Below are 20,607 nucleotides of genomic sequence, written 5' to 3'. Positions count from 1 at the left end.
CTAAAGAAGAACACATGATGGATTTGGGAAACTGAGCAGAAGGCAGCATTTATGCAAGCTAAAGAAGGCCTTCGTCGGGCAGGGGTACTTGCCCATTCCTCCGGCTGCAGACCTCAAGCTGGAGTGTGACGCGTCGCAACATGGGATTGGCGCCGTGCTATTCCACACATATGGCAAAGTGAACAAGCCCATCGGCTTTCGTTCGCGAACCTTAACAAAGGCTGAAAGGAATTACTCTCAACTCGAACGTGAAGCCCTTGCCCTTGTATTTGGCATAACAAAGTTCCAGGATTTCCTCGTAGGTCGGGAGTTCACCCTTGTTACCTACCACCAGCCCCTCCTGGGATTGCTGAGGGCAGATCGACCGACCCCATCGCTGGCAGCCACTCGCATACAACGTTGGTCTCTGTTCCTTGGAGGTTTCCGTTACAAGCTCCAGTACTCGCCGGGTAAGCAACTTCTGCATGCCGACGCCCCGAGTCGACTGCCACAACCTATGACAGAGTTGAAATCAGACGATCCCCCTGATTACATTCTTGCGCTAGCAGGATTCGAAGACAGAACAGTGTCAGTTGATGAACTGAAGCAATTAACTGCTAATGACCTGCAACTAAAATGGGTTGCGCAGTGGGCAAAGGATGGCTGGCCGTCGACCACAAGATGTATAGATGATGAGAGTATTATTCCATTTTTCGATAAAAGACAAGGCCTGTCTTTGGCCCATGGGCTCGTGTAGCGGGGGCACCACATAATAGTGCCGAAGGAAGCATGACATCGTGTTTTGCAGCTACTGCACGAAACACACCAGGGGTCTATTAAAGCAGTTGCCAGATCATCATTTTGGTGGCCAGGATTGGACCACGACATAGAACGAATAGCAGGAACATGTCAGAACTGCGCCCAAAACTTGCCCATGCCAGCCGCAGCACCACCAGAGAGCTGGCCAACTGCTCGAGAACCGTGGTCCAGGATACATGTTGATTTCGCAGGGCCATTTGCGGAAAGCAAGATTCTCGTTGCAGTGGATGCGCACAGCAAGTGAATCAAGGCAGTCCCTATGAAGCAAGCTACTGCTACAGTGGATTGCTTGCGCGAGATATTCAGCAGGTTTGGCATTCCAAGGACTGTGGTCTCTGACAACGGAACTCAGTTCACCAGTCATGAATTCGCTACCTTCATGAAAAATAATAATATAACTCATCTTTGAACGGCTGTGTTTCGCCCACAGTCTAATGGGATGGCTGAAAGAGCAGTCAGAACGATAAACGATGGCCTCAAGAAGATGGGGACCGAAAGATTAGATACCCACATTTCCAGACTGCATTTTAATTACAGAAGGACGCCTAACAGCTCGGGCAAGTCTCCTTCAGGGGCGCTTCTTGGTTTCGTCTCCGGTCTCGTCTGGACACATGCTTCCCTCCCGATTCTGTCTCGGAGCCAGATGAATGGTCACTACCTCTACCTGGAGCTGCAGTGGATGCACGTAACTTTGGCGCAGGAGAAAAATGGCTCCCTGGAACAGTCACGTCTACTGGAGGGTCACGAATGGTCACCATACAGACACCAGCCGGACCGGTCAGGCGTCACGTCGACCAGGTGCGTGTTCGACACACAACTCCCCCACATGCGCTGGATCATGACCCTGTGGAAGACAACGCTGTGCAAGCAGAGATGCCATCGCCGGTCTCGCACGACAAAGGAGTGGAGCGTGCGATCCCTCGAGCAGATACGCCACCTCCAGAGGCTACATCACCGGCGAATTCATCAGCAGCGCAAGATGAAAAAGGCCATCCGCCGCCGCAGCAGCAGGAAGAAACTGCATCGGCGCAGCCACCATGCACGCTGCAGTCACTGCGACGTTCCACGCGCCAAAAGAAGCCAATACAGCGACTTTATCACTAAGGGAAGAAAAATGTTGTAAACGCTCTGCCTTATCACCGTGGCGAATGCCAAGCGCATGTCTCTTACACTTTCCCTCGTTCCTTCCTCCCCTCATCCTCGAATCGTCAGTCTATATAACCTCGCTGATCGGTACAAATAAAGGCTTTTCTATCCCGAGCGTCCGTCTGTGTTCCACGGAAGCACGGCACGCGCAATGCGCGTACTTGCCATGTAACACGCTCACACTAAAAAAAGGACAGTGGCTACTTCGCTTTCCTCGAGACAGTGCGTGCAGAAAAAAGTGGGAAACACAGATCAAACGAGACGGCTGGAAGCCAACAGACAACTCCAAGGTATGCGAGGTAAGGCATGCGAAACGCTTCCATTTCAGAACAATATTTGTTGGGGCGGAGGCATGATGCACACTGAAAAGTTGCACCTTCGTAATTACTGTAATTAGCAATCGTCAAAGACAACTTGTCGGATATAATTTCTTGGAGAACGAAGCAAAACAGGGGATGGAGTCCTCATATTTTTTTTTTGTGAGCGTGTCAAGGTGGTGCATATATCTACGTTAATAGTGAACATACTGTTTGTGAATTTACTATTGCATGTGTTTTGTCATGATACCCTAAGATTATTTATATTTATCACAACTGCTGCTGGGTTTCACTGCCTTTTGTCAAGCTGGTAACGCCACCAGCCTTACATCTGACTGATGAAAGGCTCTGGTTCCTCGTATTACCATGCATTCCTTTATTTCAGCTTCATTTTGACCAAGAACAATATGAAACCAATCGGCAGGATGGACGGCGCCTGCTTAGATCCACAGCTGTGCTGGCGATTTTTGACTTCAGGTGTAAGGAAATATATACTTTCTCAAAAGTAAACATTTCGACTCGGAAACGTCGAGTCATTAACCTCTACTTATGCTGATGATGCAAGGGACAGTGCAGCACGAACAGCAGATGTGTTTTCTATGTCCGCAACTAAGCTCGTGAAACAAGTACAGGACCTTCAAAATAAGAACTCTATTTTGAGGGAACAATGCTCCATGACTAAGAAAAAGCTGGAAAGAGAAATTAGAACTACAAACAGACTTCAGAAAGAAATGTCTACCTTGACCTCGAATCTCAGCTTCCTGAACGAAGATCAGAAAGTCGCTCTGCAGAACCACAAAAGAAAGGGCTGTTCATGGACTCCACCGACAGTAAAGAAGGCTTTGCAGCTGAAGTTTGCTTGTGGCTCTACAGGATGCGATGCTCTGTTTGAGCAAGACAATCCACTGCCGTCAAGGAGAACACACTGCAGAAGGCTCCAGCACCTTCCATTCCAACCAGGCCTGCTCACTGAAGGATTTGAAATAATGAAGACCAAGATATCCATGATGGCCAATATTGAGTAAGACTGCATATTGTTCCTGGACGAAATGGAGATCAGAAAAGGGCTAGAGCTAGATCGCAGTTCTGATATTTTTCTTAGAACAATGACTCTGCCAGAGTCTGATCAACCAGCTAATCATGCACTTGTGTTCATGGCTGGGGGCATGAACAGCCGTTGGAAGCAAGTGATAGCTTATCATTTTACAGGTGCTTACGTTTCCGGTGACCTGTTGAGAGATTTTGTGTTTCATCTCGTACTACTCTGCTCAGAGATCTCTCTTCGCATGTTCTGTGTGACCTGTGACATGGGTGCCTCCAACCGAGCCATGTGGAGGTCTTTAAGTCTGTCGAGCTCACGTAACTCGGTGACTGTGTGCAGTGTTCCCCACCCTTGTTATGCAAGAGAGCTTTAATTTATGCCCAACCCTGCTCATGTACTTCAGAATATTAAAGGACATCTTGTGAGGAAGAATGTAATGCATCTTAGTGAAAAGATTGTGTGAAGATTTAATTTTCCGAGCACTGAAATTTTGATAGGGCATGTTGAGAATTTGATTGAATATCAGCACGACGACCAGCTCAAGGTTGCTTCAAACCTCGGAGAAATTCATTTTTCAGATGGTCACTTCACAAAAATTAAGGTCGGAATCGCTGTGCAGCTATTCAGAGAAGCCCCTGCAGGAATTAGGTACCTTGTAGATCAAGGAGTGTTACCATCGAAAACTGAAACCACTGCTTGGTTTTTTGAACTTTTATTCAAGGTGTACACGATAATGACAGCTCACTATCCGTTGGTCACCTTAAGCATGACTGACAAAGAAAAGTATGAGCGGGCAGGTTCAGTTTTGAACCTTGTGTCAGAAGTTGTCTCAGAACTCAGCACTGGTGTGCGAAAAATCTGGAAGCCCTGCCAGTCAGGTGTAATCATGTCGACAGATGTGCTGAAGCTACACCTTTACCTCCTGAAAGACTGTGGGTACAAATTTGTCCTGACTGGCAGGCTTGTCCAAGACTGCTTGAAGAATTTGTTTTCCGTAATCCGAATGCGGGCGCCTGTGCCCAGTTCGTATATGATCTAAAAAATGCCCTTAAAATTGTGTCAGTGAGCCAGTTTCTCAAAGTTCCAAATATATATGGCTGTGAAATTGACGACAGTGACTATCTAGTTGATCTTCTCTCACCAGAAATTCAGCATGTGAGGCAGTGCTAGTGTGACGAAAATAAGGAAGTCATTGATGTCGATCTGCACCCAGTGCCTTCTATCGAGGGCGACATACTTTCTCATTTAGCAGGATTCTTAGTTTGGCCAATTCTGTCTACTGTGGAACAATGTTTGGTCTGCATGCAGCTGCTGACCATGGAAGAGCCCGGAGAACAACACAAACTCATTCAGCTGAAAGAGTTTGTTCAAGGTGGTAAAAATTTAACTTATGCAAGCTGATAAGTTCTGAAAATTGTTGAGCAGTGCGAAAGGACATATAAATTTTTTTCTGAAGCAAGGGATATTAGTCGTGTCAAAAAACCAATAAAGACACTAAACGAATGTTTATCAGTAGTGTGGCCCTCCTACAAGTTTCGTGCACACAGCACTCAGAAATTTTCCAGAAACTTGTTGACCGTTTTGTGTCCCTAAGGATTCGTATTTTCGCACGATGGCTGAACACACCTGAATTTCTTGATTGATCCTATGGAAGTGAAACTGTAGCAGGCGCAGGCCTTTAGTGAATACAAGTTGCCTTTTGTTTTAGAACAAAGAGTGGATTGTGTACATTGCATATTAGGTATATTGTAAATAATTGGATTATTCTTTGCTGTTCTGATATATATGTGCTGTATTTCACTCAGCAACACCAACTCCTACAGTCGGTGTGCTTGACGTCCGCCGTATTCCGCAGGGAAAAAGTTCAGAAGGCTTCGAGTAGCGAGATTGCATGAAAAAAATGCACGAGATTGGATGCCTCTTTCGTCTTTGTATTATCATTCACTACCACATTTCAGGGAGAATGAGGGATCGTCTTATCAGTAAAAATTTATTTCTTTTCATCGAACGGCATGAAAGCGGCCACATTCAAATAGACGCTAACTGTACAGGTCATGTACCGCACTGCGCTCACAGTGCGCACCGCGTGACTAGCAATCACGACTTCGGTGATGTGAGGGCAGCACTTAGTGCTCCCGGAAGCGGTTGCACCTCCTGCATTTGTATCATCCGTAGTAGCACCGGAGGGTATTTAGAACATCTGAAATTCTGGCCATTGTACATAATGCACTTTGGCCAGGCAATTTTAAAAATTTGTATCATGCCAAAATTCACATCAGCCGTGACCGTAACATTGAGATTCTACTGCAGTATGTATTGCTTTACAACTTCCACTACCTCACTATCTATAGTGCAAACCATTGTTCCCTTCCTAGAATGCTGAACATCACTTTTGTTTTCATGAAATTAAATTTTAAGCGTACTATTGTATTTTGTATGCATAAGTGTCTAACCATGCACTAAAATTCCTCCCTTGAGCACACCCACTGACAGCTTACGTCAAGCAACTCTGGTACAAAAGGGACAAAAAAACTTACCATGTGAGCCCCTGTGGACACTTGGCTCTTTCTGAAGCGCAACACTCTTTGACCTGAGCAAAAGAAAAGTGAGGAACATAACTGTAGAACATGAGCTAGCAGTTATAACTTGCACTAGTTGAAAATCGATAACATTAAAGTACGAAAAAATACGTCATACCACAGATTTACAATAATTATGGAAAAAAAACCCGCAGTCATTATGTTCCTTATTACTTTAATAAGATGCAAACCGCCCCGAGCATTAATGGATTAAAACAACTTAACAAGTTTCTTCGATCGTGGTTGAAGAGTAATTTATTTATTTATTTATTTTTCCCTCAAAGGTCCCTTTCGGGACATTACATGAGGGGTGGGGATAACACGGCAAAAAATATTATACATTAATAAAAAATGGACAAAAATTATGTTGATGAATAGGCTTCCTCGATAGTGGTCTTGAACAGTCGATGATTCATGATGGTGGCCACTTCGGCGGAGAGGTTATTCCAGTCACGGGCAGTTTTTAAGAAAAATGATTGCTGGAATGTGGTGGTATGTGCACGTTCAGGGTAAACAGTGTTCAGGTGGTTATGGCGGGAAATGCGATGAACTTATGAAATAAGCAGAGACGTGCCAAATTGAGTGACAAATTTTTAATCTATTTTTCCATGTTCTCAGCGTTGCCATTTCGTGCATTAAAGTGACAACGGTGGAATGCTTCCTTGTACTTCACGTTTTCTGTACATGTGTTCGCCTCGCATCGCGGAAGCAATTTCTGAGTCTGTCTGGTTCGAGCTCTTTTGTGTTTTTGTGTTTATATTTTATTGCATCGTGGAAGCAATTTCTGAGTCTGTCCTGTTCGAGCTCTTTTTTGTTTTTCTATTTTATTCACTGCTGAGTCATGTACTTCACACCCCGGCTGCCCATCCACGCACACAAGCGATAATGCTTACGCGGGCTGGAGCATGTACTTGCGAATTGAAGTGAATAAAAGATAAATGAGCCAAGTGCCCTGCACTACAGATTCAAGACATCATAATTTCTTAAAATACAGTTGTGTTAAAGAATTAATGAACCTAGGTTTTACATATGCATGCAATACCTCGCATTTGATTATTTCATAACTTCGGTGCTAAATGGCTAAAGTTCCTGAACTTGCTTAACAATGCTAGTCAGACATGTTTGTTAGAACTTATAACAGTACTGAACAGCTTTATGAACTTTAAGTACATGTTGCCTGAATATGGTTGCTTAAAATGTGTTTAAATATATGCCTTGCAGCAAAAACTTTCAGCGTAAAAGGCAGATGTTTGCAGGAAAGGCTGTCCCTATCGTTACCATCTGCTGCCAGCATGTGACAGAATCCGAGCTTTTGAAAGTGTCAATGATGCCTTTACACCGTCTTAGTAAGTGCATTTCTCAACTGCTATATACACAAAAGCTTGCTGTTTTTATTTGTCTTTTTTTAAGCCTGATCCAAGACAACACTAACTGACAGCACAATACAAAAGGCACGTCAAAACATCATCAGCAGCATTGCATCATGAGCTACGTAGAGCAAGAGGACTCCAATGAGGCAGGGCAACCACTCTGCCTGCACAAAGCACTACCGGCCCCACCACCACCAACACCAGCAACAAACAGAAACATTACTGTGAGGTCCAAAACAGCCGGCTTAGCTGGTTGCGCGAGAAGCGGCTTCGGCTCACCGGCTGGCCACATATCCGGATGTAAGGTGCCTCTGCAGGAATTTGGCAGCTCACAGCCTGAGGGCGTGCACCAGTGCCCCAGTCAAACAGAATGGCCACATTGGCATCTGTTGGTTCTGCATGAGGCACAGGCAGCAGTGAACAACACTTTCAATCCTGCCCAATTAAACATATTAGTCACAGCAGTTATTTTCATGAGAGGCCAGTTTCTCTGTGAGTTCAATTTTTGCTAAAGTGCTTAACAAAACACACTAAGCAGAGTTGCAGGGTGGGCAAGTAGGTATGCATCCATGACTTAAAACTGTGCACAAGGCAGAACACACACAGAAGAAGAGAAGAAGGACAAACAAGCAACTGAAGTTTACATCACTTTTTGCAGATTATACACACATAGGGCAGCACACAGTCCTTTCCTCACGTAGCAAAAGGTGGAACTGCAGCAGTTATATGCACTCCTTTCCTCCATTTTTGTTTTTTCCTGCACCAGTGAATGTTTCACGAGAAATAAGTGTATCTCAAGGTGACAGCATGTCAATGAGAAATGATTCAGCACAAATCAATAGTGCTGACTGCTCCATAACTGGTTGCATCACAGCCTTTCCATGTTGCTCCAACATTTACATGATAAAATTGCTTATGTGGGGCCAATGTGACTGGCATTCCAAACAGCACTGACCTCATGAGATGCTCAGCCCTCAGGCACTCACACGATGGGTTGAGCAATTTTCAAGAGTTTAAATGTTTTCCTTGCCATATGCGAGAAGCCCCTTGCCTCTGCCCTTGGGTCCTCTTCCTAGGCAGCTCCTATGCCCACTCATTGCACCACATGGCAATTCTTTTTATAAGTGTGTCTGCATTCCGTCAAGGGAGCTATTTTGAAGAAGAGAAGCAGCTGTTCATTCAGTCAGCTGAGACCTTTTCTGAGAAAGCACCTCTCAGATGTCAAACATTATTGATTGATTCCTTTATTGCACTCATATTTACGCCGCCTTGGATTTACCGCTCAGACTGGCGGGGCAAGAGAGAGGGGATGTGGGTGGAGGCATATCTTGCTTCGAGGTGTCCCATGCCTTTGGGACAAATATGCCAAACACTTATTAAGTACCTAGTCAAAAAAAGTATTAATGGGTCCAAGTGGAAAATTTCCAATTGAAATCAAATGGTTGAAAACAAATTGTGTTTTTGCCACCCATTGGGCTCAACCAATTGAGCCCAACTGGTGCTTGCATTCAGAAAAAATTTGTCACCCAACCAGACCAAATGGTCCACCAATTGAACTCAGATGGCATACTTATTCGACCCAAATGGAATGAACTGGCCAGCCAAAAAAAAAATTAGAATTCCATTTGGAACCAATAGGTGCTTTTCTTCCATGAATGCTGAGAGACCTCTGCCAACATTTCTACAAGGGACTTGAAATTACAATTATATGGAAATTATATGAATATCAAGCGCGACTAACCAGCATGCATCACACACGTAGAACACTGCAGTACAAGGGCAGCCCCTTAAGGGTTGACTCGTGCAATGTTAGGGGGTTTGCCCCCCTCTGTATCGCTTGGCAATAAATGTTTCCACCACCACCACCACTACAGTCCGACACTATACTAACATAAGTTCTCAACATATATCCACAGAACACAAGCCAGCACCGTTTGAAGTTGTCTTATTTGCACGCGATGATGGTGGAAATGAAGAAAACAATTCAAGAGATTAAGTAATAGCTGTTTTACAAGAACCTAATTAGTTCGATCAGTGTCCTGTTTTAGAGACAGCTATATATATGCAGCTCTCAGTGAAGGACATCACTGGTTTCCACTTACTTTCCTAATGGATCGCTTAATTGGAACCACCTGGACCTTCCAAATGGTACCCAGGAAACCAATTGGGAGTGCAACCAATTGGAGATCAGCTTCCAACTCAAGCCAAGCAGAAACAGCAAAGACTGCGCTGCAATCAAATCCTGGCTGATGGCATTTGACTTCCTCTAGGCGAAAATAGTGTACTTACTAGCAGTAACAAATTCAAGCAAAGCGCAACAAAACAATATCCAGTATTTCAATCGGTCGACCGCTAGAAGGAGGCACTAGGGCAGGCAAAGCCGATTAACTAGCATTTGTCGAGGGGGCAGCAAAATCGTTGCCCACAGCAAGCGTCCCTTACGTAACAAGTTCGGCACTACAGCAGCCGGACACTCACCAACGAAGCTCAAATCCTCGCGCCCACCGCTCACGAGCACGTTTTCATGTTTCCCTCCTTTTCAAAACTACCCCGGAGGGGCGCGCTACCGAGCGCAAGCAAAAATTTAAATTGCGCATAGATGGCGACACCTTTGATACGAGCCTTTCTCGTCTCCGCAGGTCCGCACTTCGCTCCGTTTCTGGCGTATTGTGCTTCTTTTCGCGGTTGTGTTCGGAGAGTCGGAGAGGCCCAAAGCTGCGGGTAGCCCTCATCAAGTGCTGAAAAGACCAGAGTCGCAGCTAGCCCTATATTTGCATAACCACCTGATTGCTGGACAACCCCGGCATCTGTTTGTTGTATTTTGGCACCAGTGGGTTATCATGACTGTTCCGCCGTGAGATCGTGGAAGTGGGACGAAAAAAAAAAGTGTCGTCCGCGGATGTTTGCGTGCACCGGGACGCGGTAACAGCTTTTCTACGGGCGTGCAATCGGCCTCAACGCTGCGAAACGTCGCTGGGACCCGGAGTTGAGCGGAGCAGGCCCGTCGTAAGTGGTTTTTCTCTCGCGGAAGTGGATTTGTCAGTAGTGGATGCTCGAAAGCCATGCTCCGCCACGACCGCGTTCACGGAGGAGACCCATCTTGGACCGCGGTTCGAGCTGCGTGTGTCGCCCGACGGTCGGCCGAAATGACGAGGCAGGCTGGATCCGTCCTCGGTGCCTGTCGTATTTTTGCGGCACGCAAACAATGCGGTTGTTGTTAGGCTTAATTCCTGGGCTCCCTTCTAACGTTCAGGCGAAATCGTCGCTGCGGTCACAGCAGCCAGCATCGAAACTCTGTCTGCCATCTGCACAATAAGGGCCCGCTGCGCTCTCCGTAGTCACGGTACGTTACAGGCCTTCCTTGTTGTACGCGGCGCCCGCATTCCGCGCGGTACGAGGTGAAATTCGATGATGCTGGCAAGCTATATTTGTGCACTTTGGATGTCGCCTCTGTGAACACCCCACGTTGCGGGAACCACAACGGGCAGCAAGACGGTGCCGGCTGCACTTGTGCTTGCTATGTGTAGCCGCGAAAAGCAACCGTTTTACGGGAGAAAGCGAACTTTTCTAAAGCATGGTCGGAAGAACTCGTAGAAAGAAAAAAAGAATTTGCGGCAGCCAGTTACGGACTGGACGCTTGTTCTGTGTGTACTCGGCATTCCGCCGTCACAACTTCCTAATTGCATTACGGGATTGTAAATTGCGCTTACGAGGTCCTAAAACACTGCATTCAGCCACGGCGGCGCCCAGGGTCTCGCTCGGAGAAAGCTGAATTGCAGCTGCGTTTTTCTTCATGCTTTGAGCTCACCCGATCAGCGCAATCTGCCACTCGCGTGCGCTCGCATGGGTTCCATTGAGCTGAGCTGCGTGAAAAGCTTGGAGCTGAAAAAAATGCAACAAAATTCCGTATTTCTGCATATTTCAGACCATTGGATATGTAGTGCATTCATCTCGCAAAGATGGCGATGTGCACGACTGCCGGTCGTTTCTCCCGGCGAGTTCATTTCTCACGCGTGTCGGACACCAACGCCTGTTCTGTTGAGCTGCGGCGCATGTTCAACCATAGTTCATGTCTTCCCCGATCTTGGGGCAGCAGTACGAAGTGTTGTGTTGCATCCTCGGGCGAGGACATAGAGCACTTAGGCAGATAATTGTGTATCGTGAGAATGTTCTGACATATCGCTAGGTCATCTTTGCTTGATTGTGCTGGGTGTTCCAATGAGTCACCTTGCTCTGGCTGTGCCACTGTATGTTCTTTGTTAGCATTGCTGGCCATTATGGGTCCAGTGTAATTCAGCAGGCTAGCATTGCAGATGGTGAAAATGAGAATGGGCAGAATGTGAGGAGATCTTGGGAGAGCTGCAGAATGGGTTCCGAAAGAACAGCCGGTTGTAGAACAATCTATTCATTATAGCTCAGTGTATAGAGATAGCTGAGGCAAGTTGGAGTCCTCTATGGATAGCATTTTTGGACTTCAAGGGGGCATATGAAAATATGAATCAGGAAAAGCTTGGTGGACAGCTGAAGGGATGTGGTCCAGATGGAAATCTGGTTGAGTTTCTACAACATGCATATTAAGACAGTGAGGTGGTGGAGAAACTATAAAACCAGCTAAAATTAAAACTGGGCTAAGACAGGGCTGTCCACTATCACTTTTGCTTTTCTTGATATACATGAGTCAAATGGAAAAGGTCGAAAGAGAGTAAAGGAGGAGTTGACGTGAGTTATATGCAGGAAGGCAAATCAACTGCTGGTCAGACTGATGTATGCGGATGACATTGTACTGCTAGCAGACAAGTGAGATAGGTTGCAGGAACTAGTTAAGACCTTTAGTGAGGAGGGCAATAAGTTAGAATTCCCTAGCTGATGAAGAAAAATGAGGCGAGGCTCCATTACGCTAGAACCATTTCATTTCAGTAGAGGGTAACCTGGGATAATGGTTATAATGATGAGAGGGGAGACCCACTAGAAATACAAGGCACCGTGATTGACGATGTGAAGTACCTTGGTATGTGGCTAAACGAGAGGAAAAAAAATATCTGGAGCAGTGCAACGTGTTAGTATAAACCAGAATTTGTGCATGGATGCTTTTTTGCTTTTCCTGTTTTCACTTTGCAGTGCACTTTGTTTCAAGGTAGCCAAGGATTTCATTACACTCTTGCATACTGGATTCTACCAAGCATAATTGGCAATGAGTGTTGGCTCTCCTACTTCGTTGTCCTTCTAGTGGCCTTCATGACGTTTGTGTTGTATTGAAGGACTTTAAAGAAGAGTTAAATTTCTAGGTTTGTGATGAAGTAAGCTTGCCAGTGTTAGAGAGCACCGAAAGATGATTTCAGATATTTTTTTCTTGTGTCGCAAAAGAGTGTGCACTTGCTCCTGCACTAACATTCAGCTATTGGATAAATATTTGTAATGTCAGTTTATTCTGTAGAGATGCGGCTTTCTTTATTTTTTATTTATTTATTTTTTTGCTTGAAAGGTCACTGTCTTATAGCTTATTCGGCATCCACCTCTTGCCTCGACCCTTTTATAAATAGCTGTGTTACAAGCTGTTTTAACACTAAGGTAGGTTTTGTGGTACAGGGTATGTCACATTTGTTCTGTTCTGTGCCTTTTCAGTGGATTCAGGCACTGCACCTTAGCTTTTGGAATAAAGTGTCAGCCGGACCTTAGAACAATGTCCTATGCTGAAGTAAGACTTTCCAAGAACAATGTCAAATTCTGAAGTAAGACTTTCTAACTGGCTGGTCTGTGCCTGAGCTTTGAAATAAGTGTGCGCATAATTGACGTAGACAAGGAAAGGACATGGGTGTAAGATAAGCCCGCACTTACTTCAAAGAAAATGTCATATTACCGGGGGTGTACACCCATTATCCAGGCTTACCATTATTGGATTGGGCAGTGGCTCTTTTATATAGCATATTCCTTTTTAACAACACTGAAAGTAACTGAGTGAGGAGGCCAAGGTAGAACAGTGGAATAGCAACAAAGGATAGTGTGCACAGTTACCTGTGTCCATAAATGGTGCTACTTTTAAGCCTATACAAAAGAGAACAGTCCAAGAATTACTTCACCCATGACAGTTCACCCATTCATCGGGCTCTTCCGGTGAGACTGGGCTGTTAAGCAATTGTTTTAGAGACGTGAGAGCAATTTAATAGATGTGGCCCACTTTATATACTTGGTCGTTCATGAACAAGAGCCTGTATTCGCTTTTGATTTTGTCACCCATCTCAAACGATGAGCTCAGTGGCTTTATTGAAAAGTAAAAATATTAGAGAATTTTCATTTGAGTAATACCTTCGTGGGATGGAGTCCATTTGGCATGCACGCCTAAGCTGTGAACAGCAGCTTACTGATGTGTCTCAGAAGAATAGTGTGTGGCAATTGTAACTTACCAGTGCTCATTTATGGGACTTAAACGTGCAGGCTGAAGAAAAGTCTTGAAATTAAACTTTGGACAGCACAGTGTACTGTGGAGAGGAAAATGATAATGGTTATCTTAAGATTGACACTGAGAACAGCTTCATTTAATTTTTTGCCCTTAGTGGAAATCAATCCGGTAGTTCATTCTGTCAATGTCATGTTTGTCCGAGAGCAAAAGACATTTATTTCTGCAATAATTGGGTTTGAAGATTTTCCCGTCAAGACCGAGAAGAACTCCATGACCACCATTTGGAAGTGAATAGCAGTGAAAGCTAGCCTCAGGGATCCTCACACAAGAAACTGTCTCAGTACAACGCAGTTTGCTTGCAAAAGGCTGCTGATGTTGGTGACACCTGTGTATCATTTTTTAACTGTGCTTATAAGAGCTCCATTTTCACTGGGAAGTAGTGCCTCTTTCATTATAAAGGGAATCTGTTGATACAGGCCAACTTAACTTTGTCATCAAACAAAGAAAGCAATGAGGATTACAGAACAAGGTGGGTTTAAAACATTTTTACCAAAAATTAGAAGGAAGTTATGAACCTGTGCGGGGATGTGTTTATTTGGGTAACAGAATGGGTTCCAAAGGAGGGAAAATGTAGCTGAGGCCAGCCTAAAGTTACATGAAGATTACGAAATTTGCAAGGATGGGTAACTGTGCCTGGTGCACGAGCAGCCACAGTCACCACTTGGAGAACATTGGCGAAAGCTTTTATCTTGCACTGGAAGTAATCCGGAAAGTGATTAGGCTAGACCGTTATCTTTCATGCACTGGACTACAATTTGATTTGTGGTGGCTGATTAGGCCTCAGTGCATTGTGAGGTGAAGGATGCTCATCGTTTGCGCAAGTCCTTGAGAACCCTTGACTATGAAAAAGTCGTTTTCGAAAGCCTTGAGAGTCCTGGAATTTCTGTAAGTCCTTGAAAGCCCTGGTATTTCAAGTGTATTGAAGGGAGTTTTTTTTTTATGATAAGTGTAATGTTAAGAGATGATGAGAGAGCAGCAGTGGGTTACGAAAAAAAGGAGAGTTCATGTTATCTGAGCTGAATTCAAGGAGAAAAAATGGGCATGGATAAGGCATGTAATGCAAGATTACCAATGGTCCCTCCGGGTAATGGAATGGATTCCAAGAAAAGGAAAGCATAGCAGGGGTGTAAGAGAGCCAGTTGGCTGGATGAGATTAAGAGGTCTGCAGCGATAAGGTAGCCACAGCTGGCACACGGCAGGGTTAATTGGAGGAATATGGGACAGGTCTTTGTCGTGCATTTGACAGTTTTTCTTGCGGAAGTCCATTTGAGTCGTTACAAATTGGTGATGATGAAAAAAAAGCCGTAAAAGAGCACTTCCGCCCATTTTTTTTTTGTATATAAAAATAGATGTGTTGTGGAGAATTGCTCTGCTGGATCCAAGGAAGGTGTCGAATCTGTGCCAGTGACTGAATCCACTACCGATAGACCCAACACTGGTGATGAATGCACATACGCACATGTATTCCTACCTTTTCACACGAATATTTATGTTCTCTGTCGTTGATGCAGCCAGCGATTTTCGGCCATTTGTGAGACAAGTCAGGAAACATTCCTTTAATAAACACCTTGTAGTGTATTTTGGTTTCATCATCATTACTGCTGTTTTGCTCTGAGCTACTTTAGCCAGTATCTAAATTGATTGGAGTGAGTTTAGCTACTTGGTCTGGTGACACCCTGCAAGCAGTATTGTTAACAAACCCCCAGGGTTACCTAGCGATTTTTCAAACTGCACTAAATATGACATACTTGGCTAGCCTCGAAGTGGTGGCATCACATCCTTAGGGGTTCCCGCAAAATCCGCCTCTGCTCAGTGATTATGAACTCCTGAACACAAGTTCTTCATATAAAGGACTGCCGAGAGTTAAGCGGTTCATCCTGACCCTTGGGCAAACTTTCAAAATAAAAAGAAAAGGAAATTACTAAAGTTAACCAGGCCCCAAGTTGTTAATCAGCACTACTGGTACCATTTGAAAATTCTGGCATATGTATACTAGGTAATCTCTGCTCCCCTCATGGTAAATTGCATGGAGAGGGCCAGCTGGGTACGTTGGCATTTAGATTTGCCTTAGGTTTCACCAGTGTAGACTGGTGCGTGTGTATTAACGTCTAACATGTATGGGAATAGAAAAAGGAAAAAAAAGGCGCTCTGGAAGTCTGCTGTGCATGAAACGGAGGAAACAAATGGGCCTTTGCTCACTGCTTTATTTATTACCAGGGAACATTCAGCATGGAATGAGTGGGGGAATGGTGTTAGGCTGTGCTGGCTGTCTGGCTTATCTTCATGGTATGGCTGTGAGCCTTGAAAATTTTTCTCTCCACATTGTTTAAGGACAGAATAAACGTCTTCATTTGTCGATGATGTCCACATTTTCTTATCAGGGAAAGAGATAAGGAAGGTGACTAAGTGGAGTATACCAACTGTTATCTATGAAGAAAGTTATCACTGTTAAATGTTAAATAGCATTGTATAAGGTAGAAAGGCAAGACACTGACAACTTAATGCTTGGCCATGTAAAGGATGAGGATGCACTCAAGTGGAAGGTCTTTGCATGTATGTTGAGAAAAAAAACAGAGCAAATACTCATAGGACCAACAGCTTGAGTGTGTTGGCTGTGGTGTGAGAGCAAAGAATTTTTCTAGTGTTCTGGCTTGAACTACTAGGCTCTCCTGCAATGCTCGAGCACATGTACTGCAACACGTGTCTGACGCCTTGTGCCTTGTGTACCATGCCCCTTCCACTCTGTCTAGGAGGCCTTCTTATCATGCACACTCTGTTGCGCCATCCACAGCAGTGTCCTGGCACAGTGCCTAGCTTACTGAATGAGCCACCACTGCTGGTGCTTCAGTGAAGCTTCACTGAATGCATAAACAGGCTGTGTGGCTGCTGGCGCCCAGCATCTTGGCACAATGCCAAGATCTGTGCTGCTGATAGCACTGCAGCTGAGGAATGAGCTAACAAGAGCTAAGGCACTGAAAATGTTCTATTCCAAGAGATGATTTACTGATAGGGAAGAGACCACAACCACATGGAGCAGCTAAGGCAGATTGAGCAGAAGCCACCAACAAGACTCGTGCCAGGCAGTCAGTGATGATGAAGCACATCTGACACTTCATCTTCGTCTTCCTTTCAATATGTGCTAGGGACCTGACCACTGTGTGAAACTGGGGAAAGAGCTAAGAATAGTTGGCACTCTAAAAAAATTCTTGAAAGACCAAGTCTATGAACTTAAATTTAAAGGAATAAAAAACGTGTGAGAGGAACAGCAGATTGGGTAGCCGTGCCAGTACCAGAATTGCTTTCTCTTTTTTTGACATTTATAACCTTTTGGTGATTTTTTTGGTGATTTTTCTCGCGCATAGTTATGAAGGCTTCGTGCAACATTTGTCCTTCCAACCATTTCCTGTGTTTTCCATCTCTCTATCATCTTTTATGTCTTCTGTTGCATCATTGTGGCATTTGGTGTCCCACTGGAAGTAAAATACCAGCTTTAGGCACTGTCTTTGTGAAAGAACATTGTGAGCTGATCATCGAAAAAGGCCTTTACCTTTGTTTTTGATGAAGAGCTTGCAAACAAGTGAAGCCTAGTATGCCAGTGCATGATTGGCACAGCATGGGTGTGCTGCGTCATGCCTGGCCCTTTGCCATTCTGGCTGCCAGTGTAAGAACAGTTTACGCTTTATAGTCTCATTGAAGCTACAGGTGTTTCAGGACCCATTTTATGCTTGCATGTATTGGCATCTTCAGAATTTGTGCTGTCAGGATGTACTCAGTGATGAGATAATGTGTGAGAATGGAGTATGCTATTTGGCATGTTGTTTACGTAATGGAATCCTGTTTGCCCTACAAACGCAGTTTGCGAGCCTTACACAGATAATCTCCCAGACGGGGCACAATCTGACACCGAAAGAAACCAGTGAGGAAGAAAGGGGTGTGGTATGTCGGTGGCTTCAGTGTCTGGATCAGGACTTTATCTGAGGTGAAAAAAAGCAGGTCTCGAATGACACTGAAGGAATGGGCCCATGGTGTGTGTATGTAACCTTCGTGCAAGTTTTAGTATGCATAGTTTTTAATGGCCATATTTCTTACTGATTCATTGTTGGTTGATACAACTAGCTACCTTGCAAGTTAGTTGTTTGCTCAGAATGAGGTAAAAAAAATAGAGAACAGCATGGAGACAGTAGACCATGCTTGCTGTATCAAAATCAAACCTGGCACCTTGAAGCAGTCTCTTCTCACAAGCTATCATGTATCAAAGGTTTGACACATAGGAACCTGCTTTTGGACGCTTCCAGTGCTGAGCATCAGGTTCTGAGTGACTGTCACCTCCTAAAAGCGCTGTATTTTGTGTCTACAACTTTAGCTTACTTTGTGCAGATAGCAGTGAGTGGTATGCTCAAGGGCTTCTGGAAAAGGGCCTCTTACTCTTACAGCTATCAGGTAAAGACTTGATAGCTGCATTATCTTCACAGTTTTGCTTCATACCATGGGCCCTCATTTTATCAAAGATTAGTTTACTGTGCACAGCTGAAAGAACATGCATCTGGACAGATAAAGCAGAGCCATGGAACGAGAAGTGAGAGTAGCTTGTTTTCTTAACACTGACTTCTCGTGTCGATAAGCTTGGAACATGAAATGAAACTCATTTCTTTCCGCTTACACCTTTCTAGGGACTTTACGAGAAATGGGGTAGGAGTGGAGGCGGGGGGGTGGGGGGGGGGGGGGGGGGGGCAAATTAAGATGCATTTCATCTCACTTAGCACCAGTGCTTAAAGGGGCTCTGAAACACCTTCTGGGGAAAGCACATCAACTTGCTTAATCACTCCACTTTGTTGTTATGAAAACCTGAGCCAAATAATACACTTCCACATGCAGCAGAGGACCCACAATCATGCACGAAAGTTGACGAGTCCTTCCCGGCGACATTTTCATGCTTGCACCCTCCTCCATCACTCGCATCTACGTATACATGTTGAGAGGTGGCTACTGGTTAGATTCTTTCAGATGTCAGGCAGCTACCAAGGCCGCGGTCAATTAGCCGGGTAGCTCCAGCGGGTCCCGAAGCTTCGCCTCCACAGGTGGGGCCGGCGGCGGAGCGCTGACCTTCCAGCGTCTGCGCTCCTCAGCCTCTAAAAAGTGCGTTAGAAAATTTCTTGCTGGACAGTATTCGTCAAGAGGCGTGCTTTAACTTCCCAGCCACACTGCAACTTTATTAGAGCCCCTTTAAAGTAACCAGCATAACAACCAGACGATCTTCCGCGGTCACTCACAAAGACCTCGAGGGTGACAAGATGTAATGGGATTGCTTACAGAAAAAAAAAAAAGGGTCTGACTCCCTACATGGAGGCAGTTGGTAGGGGAGCTTTCTTATCCAAGCAAATGAGATACCTGACAGCTGTTGTTAGTATCCAATGACTGCCTCGTGTAATGGGACAATGGGGGGGGGTATAAGTCTATGCTCAACAAACATTTAAAGTTGTGGCTGCACATGGAGTGTGCTGGCAGTTTGTGGAGGGACCTCCACTACTTGTGAAGGAACAGTCGGTTGAGTGATTTATTCAAAGTGTGAAGCATGAGCCTTGTGACAAAGGAAATGGCATAAAGTGGTGTGTGTAATATATATTTACACAGGGAAGCACACCAGCATGATGTAATGGTTGGCGCTGTTCCACTATTCCTTTGGAGATTTTCTCCTCAGAAGGCACATTGGTGAGTACATATCAGTACTCATAAAATTTTAAATCGAGGCCTTTTGAAGAAAACATGAAAGTAGTATGCAGCTAGATTGCATATATCGGTATCTCTACCATCAATAGTACCAGGGTGTCACTGCACAATATTGTCCCACCTAATTTTGCCCACAAAATTAAAATTGGAGTTAGTCATTTATTCGGTTATGCTGTGCCTGATATGTCCATCATATGGAACTATGTTTTTATGTTTATTTTTTTAACCATTTCTGCCCATTTTGAGAAGTTCTTGCTGCACATTTTGTTATGGTACCAGTTATGCCTGAGGTTGAATTTTTGAATATGTATCGATGCAAATGAACAAAATATATCTACAGGAATTGGTTCCACGTGAGCAGGAGATATTTAACAAACAGATTTCACATTACAGCAAACGAAAAATTGCTCTTAACTTTATTTGCGAAGCGTATGATTTCCTATTTCACCCTCCCAATGACACAAATAGGTGGAACCAATTGACACAGCCTGTCCACGCATGTAACGGAACTTCCAATGTACATTTTTGTTTGTCACAGTTCCAATACTTGCTGAAAGGAAGTTTCAAGCTGATGGGTAGCCGACTGATATCATCAGAATGTGCTAAGGTGTTTGTGGCAGCATTTGTTCATTTGGGGGTCTAGTTGGTATGTAATTCGTTTTATCTGACAAAATGTCATTTTAGGTGTCGGAATATCACATAAAATGTGACATTCTGTTGCATACATACCAGGAATCTGCATCCATTGGTGTCTTTTATAGCAATGCTCCTCGCATTTCTTTGACAGGCGGCAGTTGGTGTATTGTGCATGCTTTAAATTTTTGAGTTGCACTTTAAATGAATGAAGGTATTATGAAATATGGCAAGTGTGCTTCAGCAAAAGAAAAAGGAAAGATTGAACAACCCGTAACATATGTTGCAGTCTGGCAAAGGAAAGCATGCTAGCACGAGGGATGCAGTATGTAAACACGGCAAAAATTACACACAAATAATTTTTTTAGTAAGCAAATTTTTTAAATGCAATAAAATGAATGTGTGCCATAAGAAGATTCAGTCATGGCAGCGAGCAAGTTCTGAAGTGAGACACTTGAAAATTTAATATTTCGTTTCTTTTGTAGCATTTATCTGCCTTGGATGAAAGTGTGCGTATGACAGGGGCTCATTGCAAAAT

General features: G+C 44.4%; 2 protein-coding genes across 16 annotated transcripts in view; one reads left to right on the top strand and one right to left on the bottom strand.

Annotated features, from left to right (window-relative positions):
* LOC144099464 (uncharacterized) overlaps positions 1-9,847 on the bottom strand; it is a 45,370-nt gene extending 35,523 nt beyond the window's left edge. For 4 of the 10 annotated variants that reach the window (XM_077632784.1, XM_077632781.1, XM_077632789.1 and 1 more), the window contains exons 1-3: positions 9,731-9,847; positions 7,476-7,647; positions 5,841-5,893 (exon numbers count right to left, since the gene is read on the bottom strand). In XM_077632784.1, coding sequence (XP_077488910.1) covers positions 5,841-5,893; positions 7,476-7,544 — 122 coding nt within the window. In that variant the 5' untranslated portion in view covers positions 7,545-7,647; positions 9,731-9,847. Of the gene's footprint in view, positions 1-5,840; positions 5,894-7,475; positions 7,648-9,354; positions 9,439-9,541; positions 9,598-9,730 lie in introns of those variants that run through there. The other 6 variants (XM_077632787.1, XM_077632788.1, XM_077632790.1 and 3 more) reach the window with 3 other exon arrangements.
* LOC144099462 (uncharacterized) overlaps positions 9,742-20,607 on the top strand; it is a 111,908-nt gene continuing 101,042 nt past the window's right edge. The window contains exon 1 of one of the 6 annotated variants that reach the window (XM_077632776.1): positions 9,742-10,258. The gene's annotated coding sequence lies outside the window, so the exon portion shown is untranslated. Of the gene's footprint in view, positions 10,596-20,607 lie in introns of all 6 variants that reach the window. The other 5 variants (XM_077632775.1, XM_077632774.1, XM_077632777.1 and 2 more) reach the window with 5 other exon arrangements.

The sequence above is a fragment of the Amblyomma americanum genome, chromosome 7 (genome assembly GCF_052857255.1).
Source record: "Amblyomma americanum isolate KBUSLIRL-KWMA chromosome 7, ASM5285725v1, whole genome shotgun sequence".
In the NCBI taxonomy this organism is placed as follows: Eukaryota; Metazoa; Arthropoda; class Arachnida; order Ixodida; family Ixodidae; genus Amblyomma; species Amblyomma americanum.
This window is presented reverse-complemented; position numbering and strand designations above follow the sequence as displayed.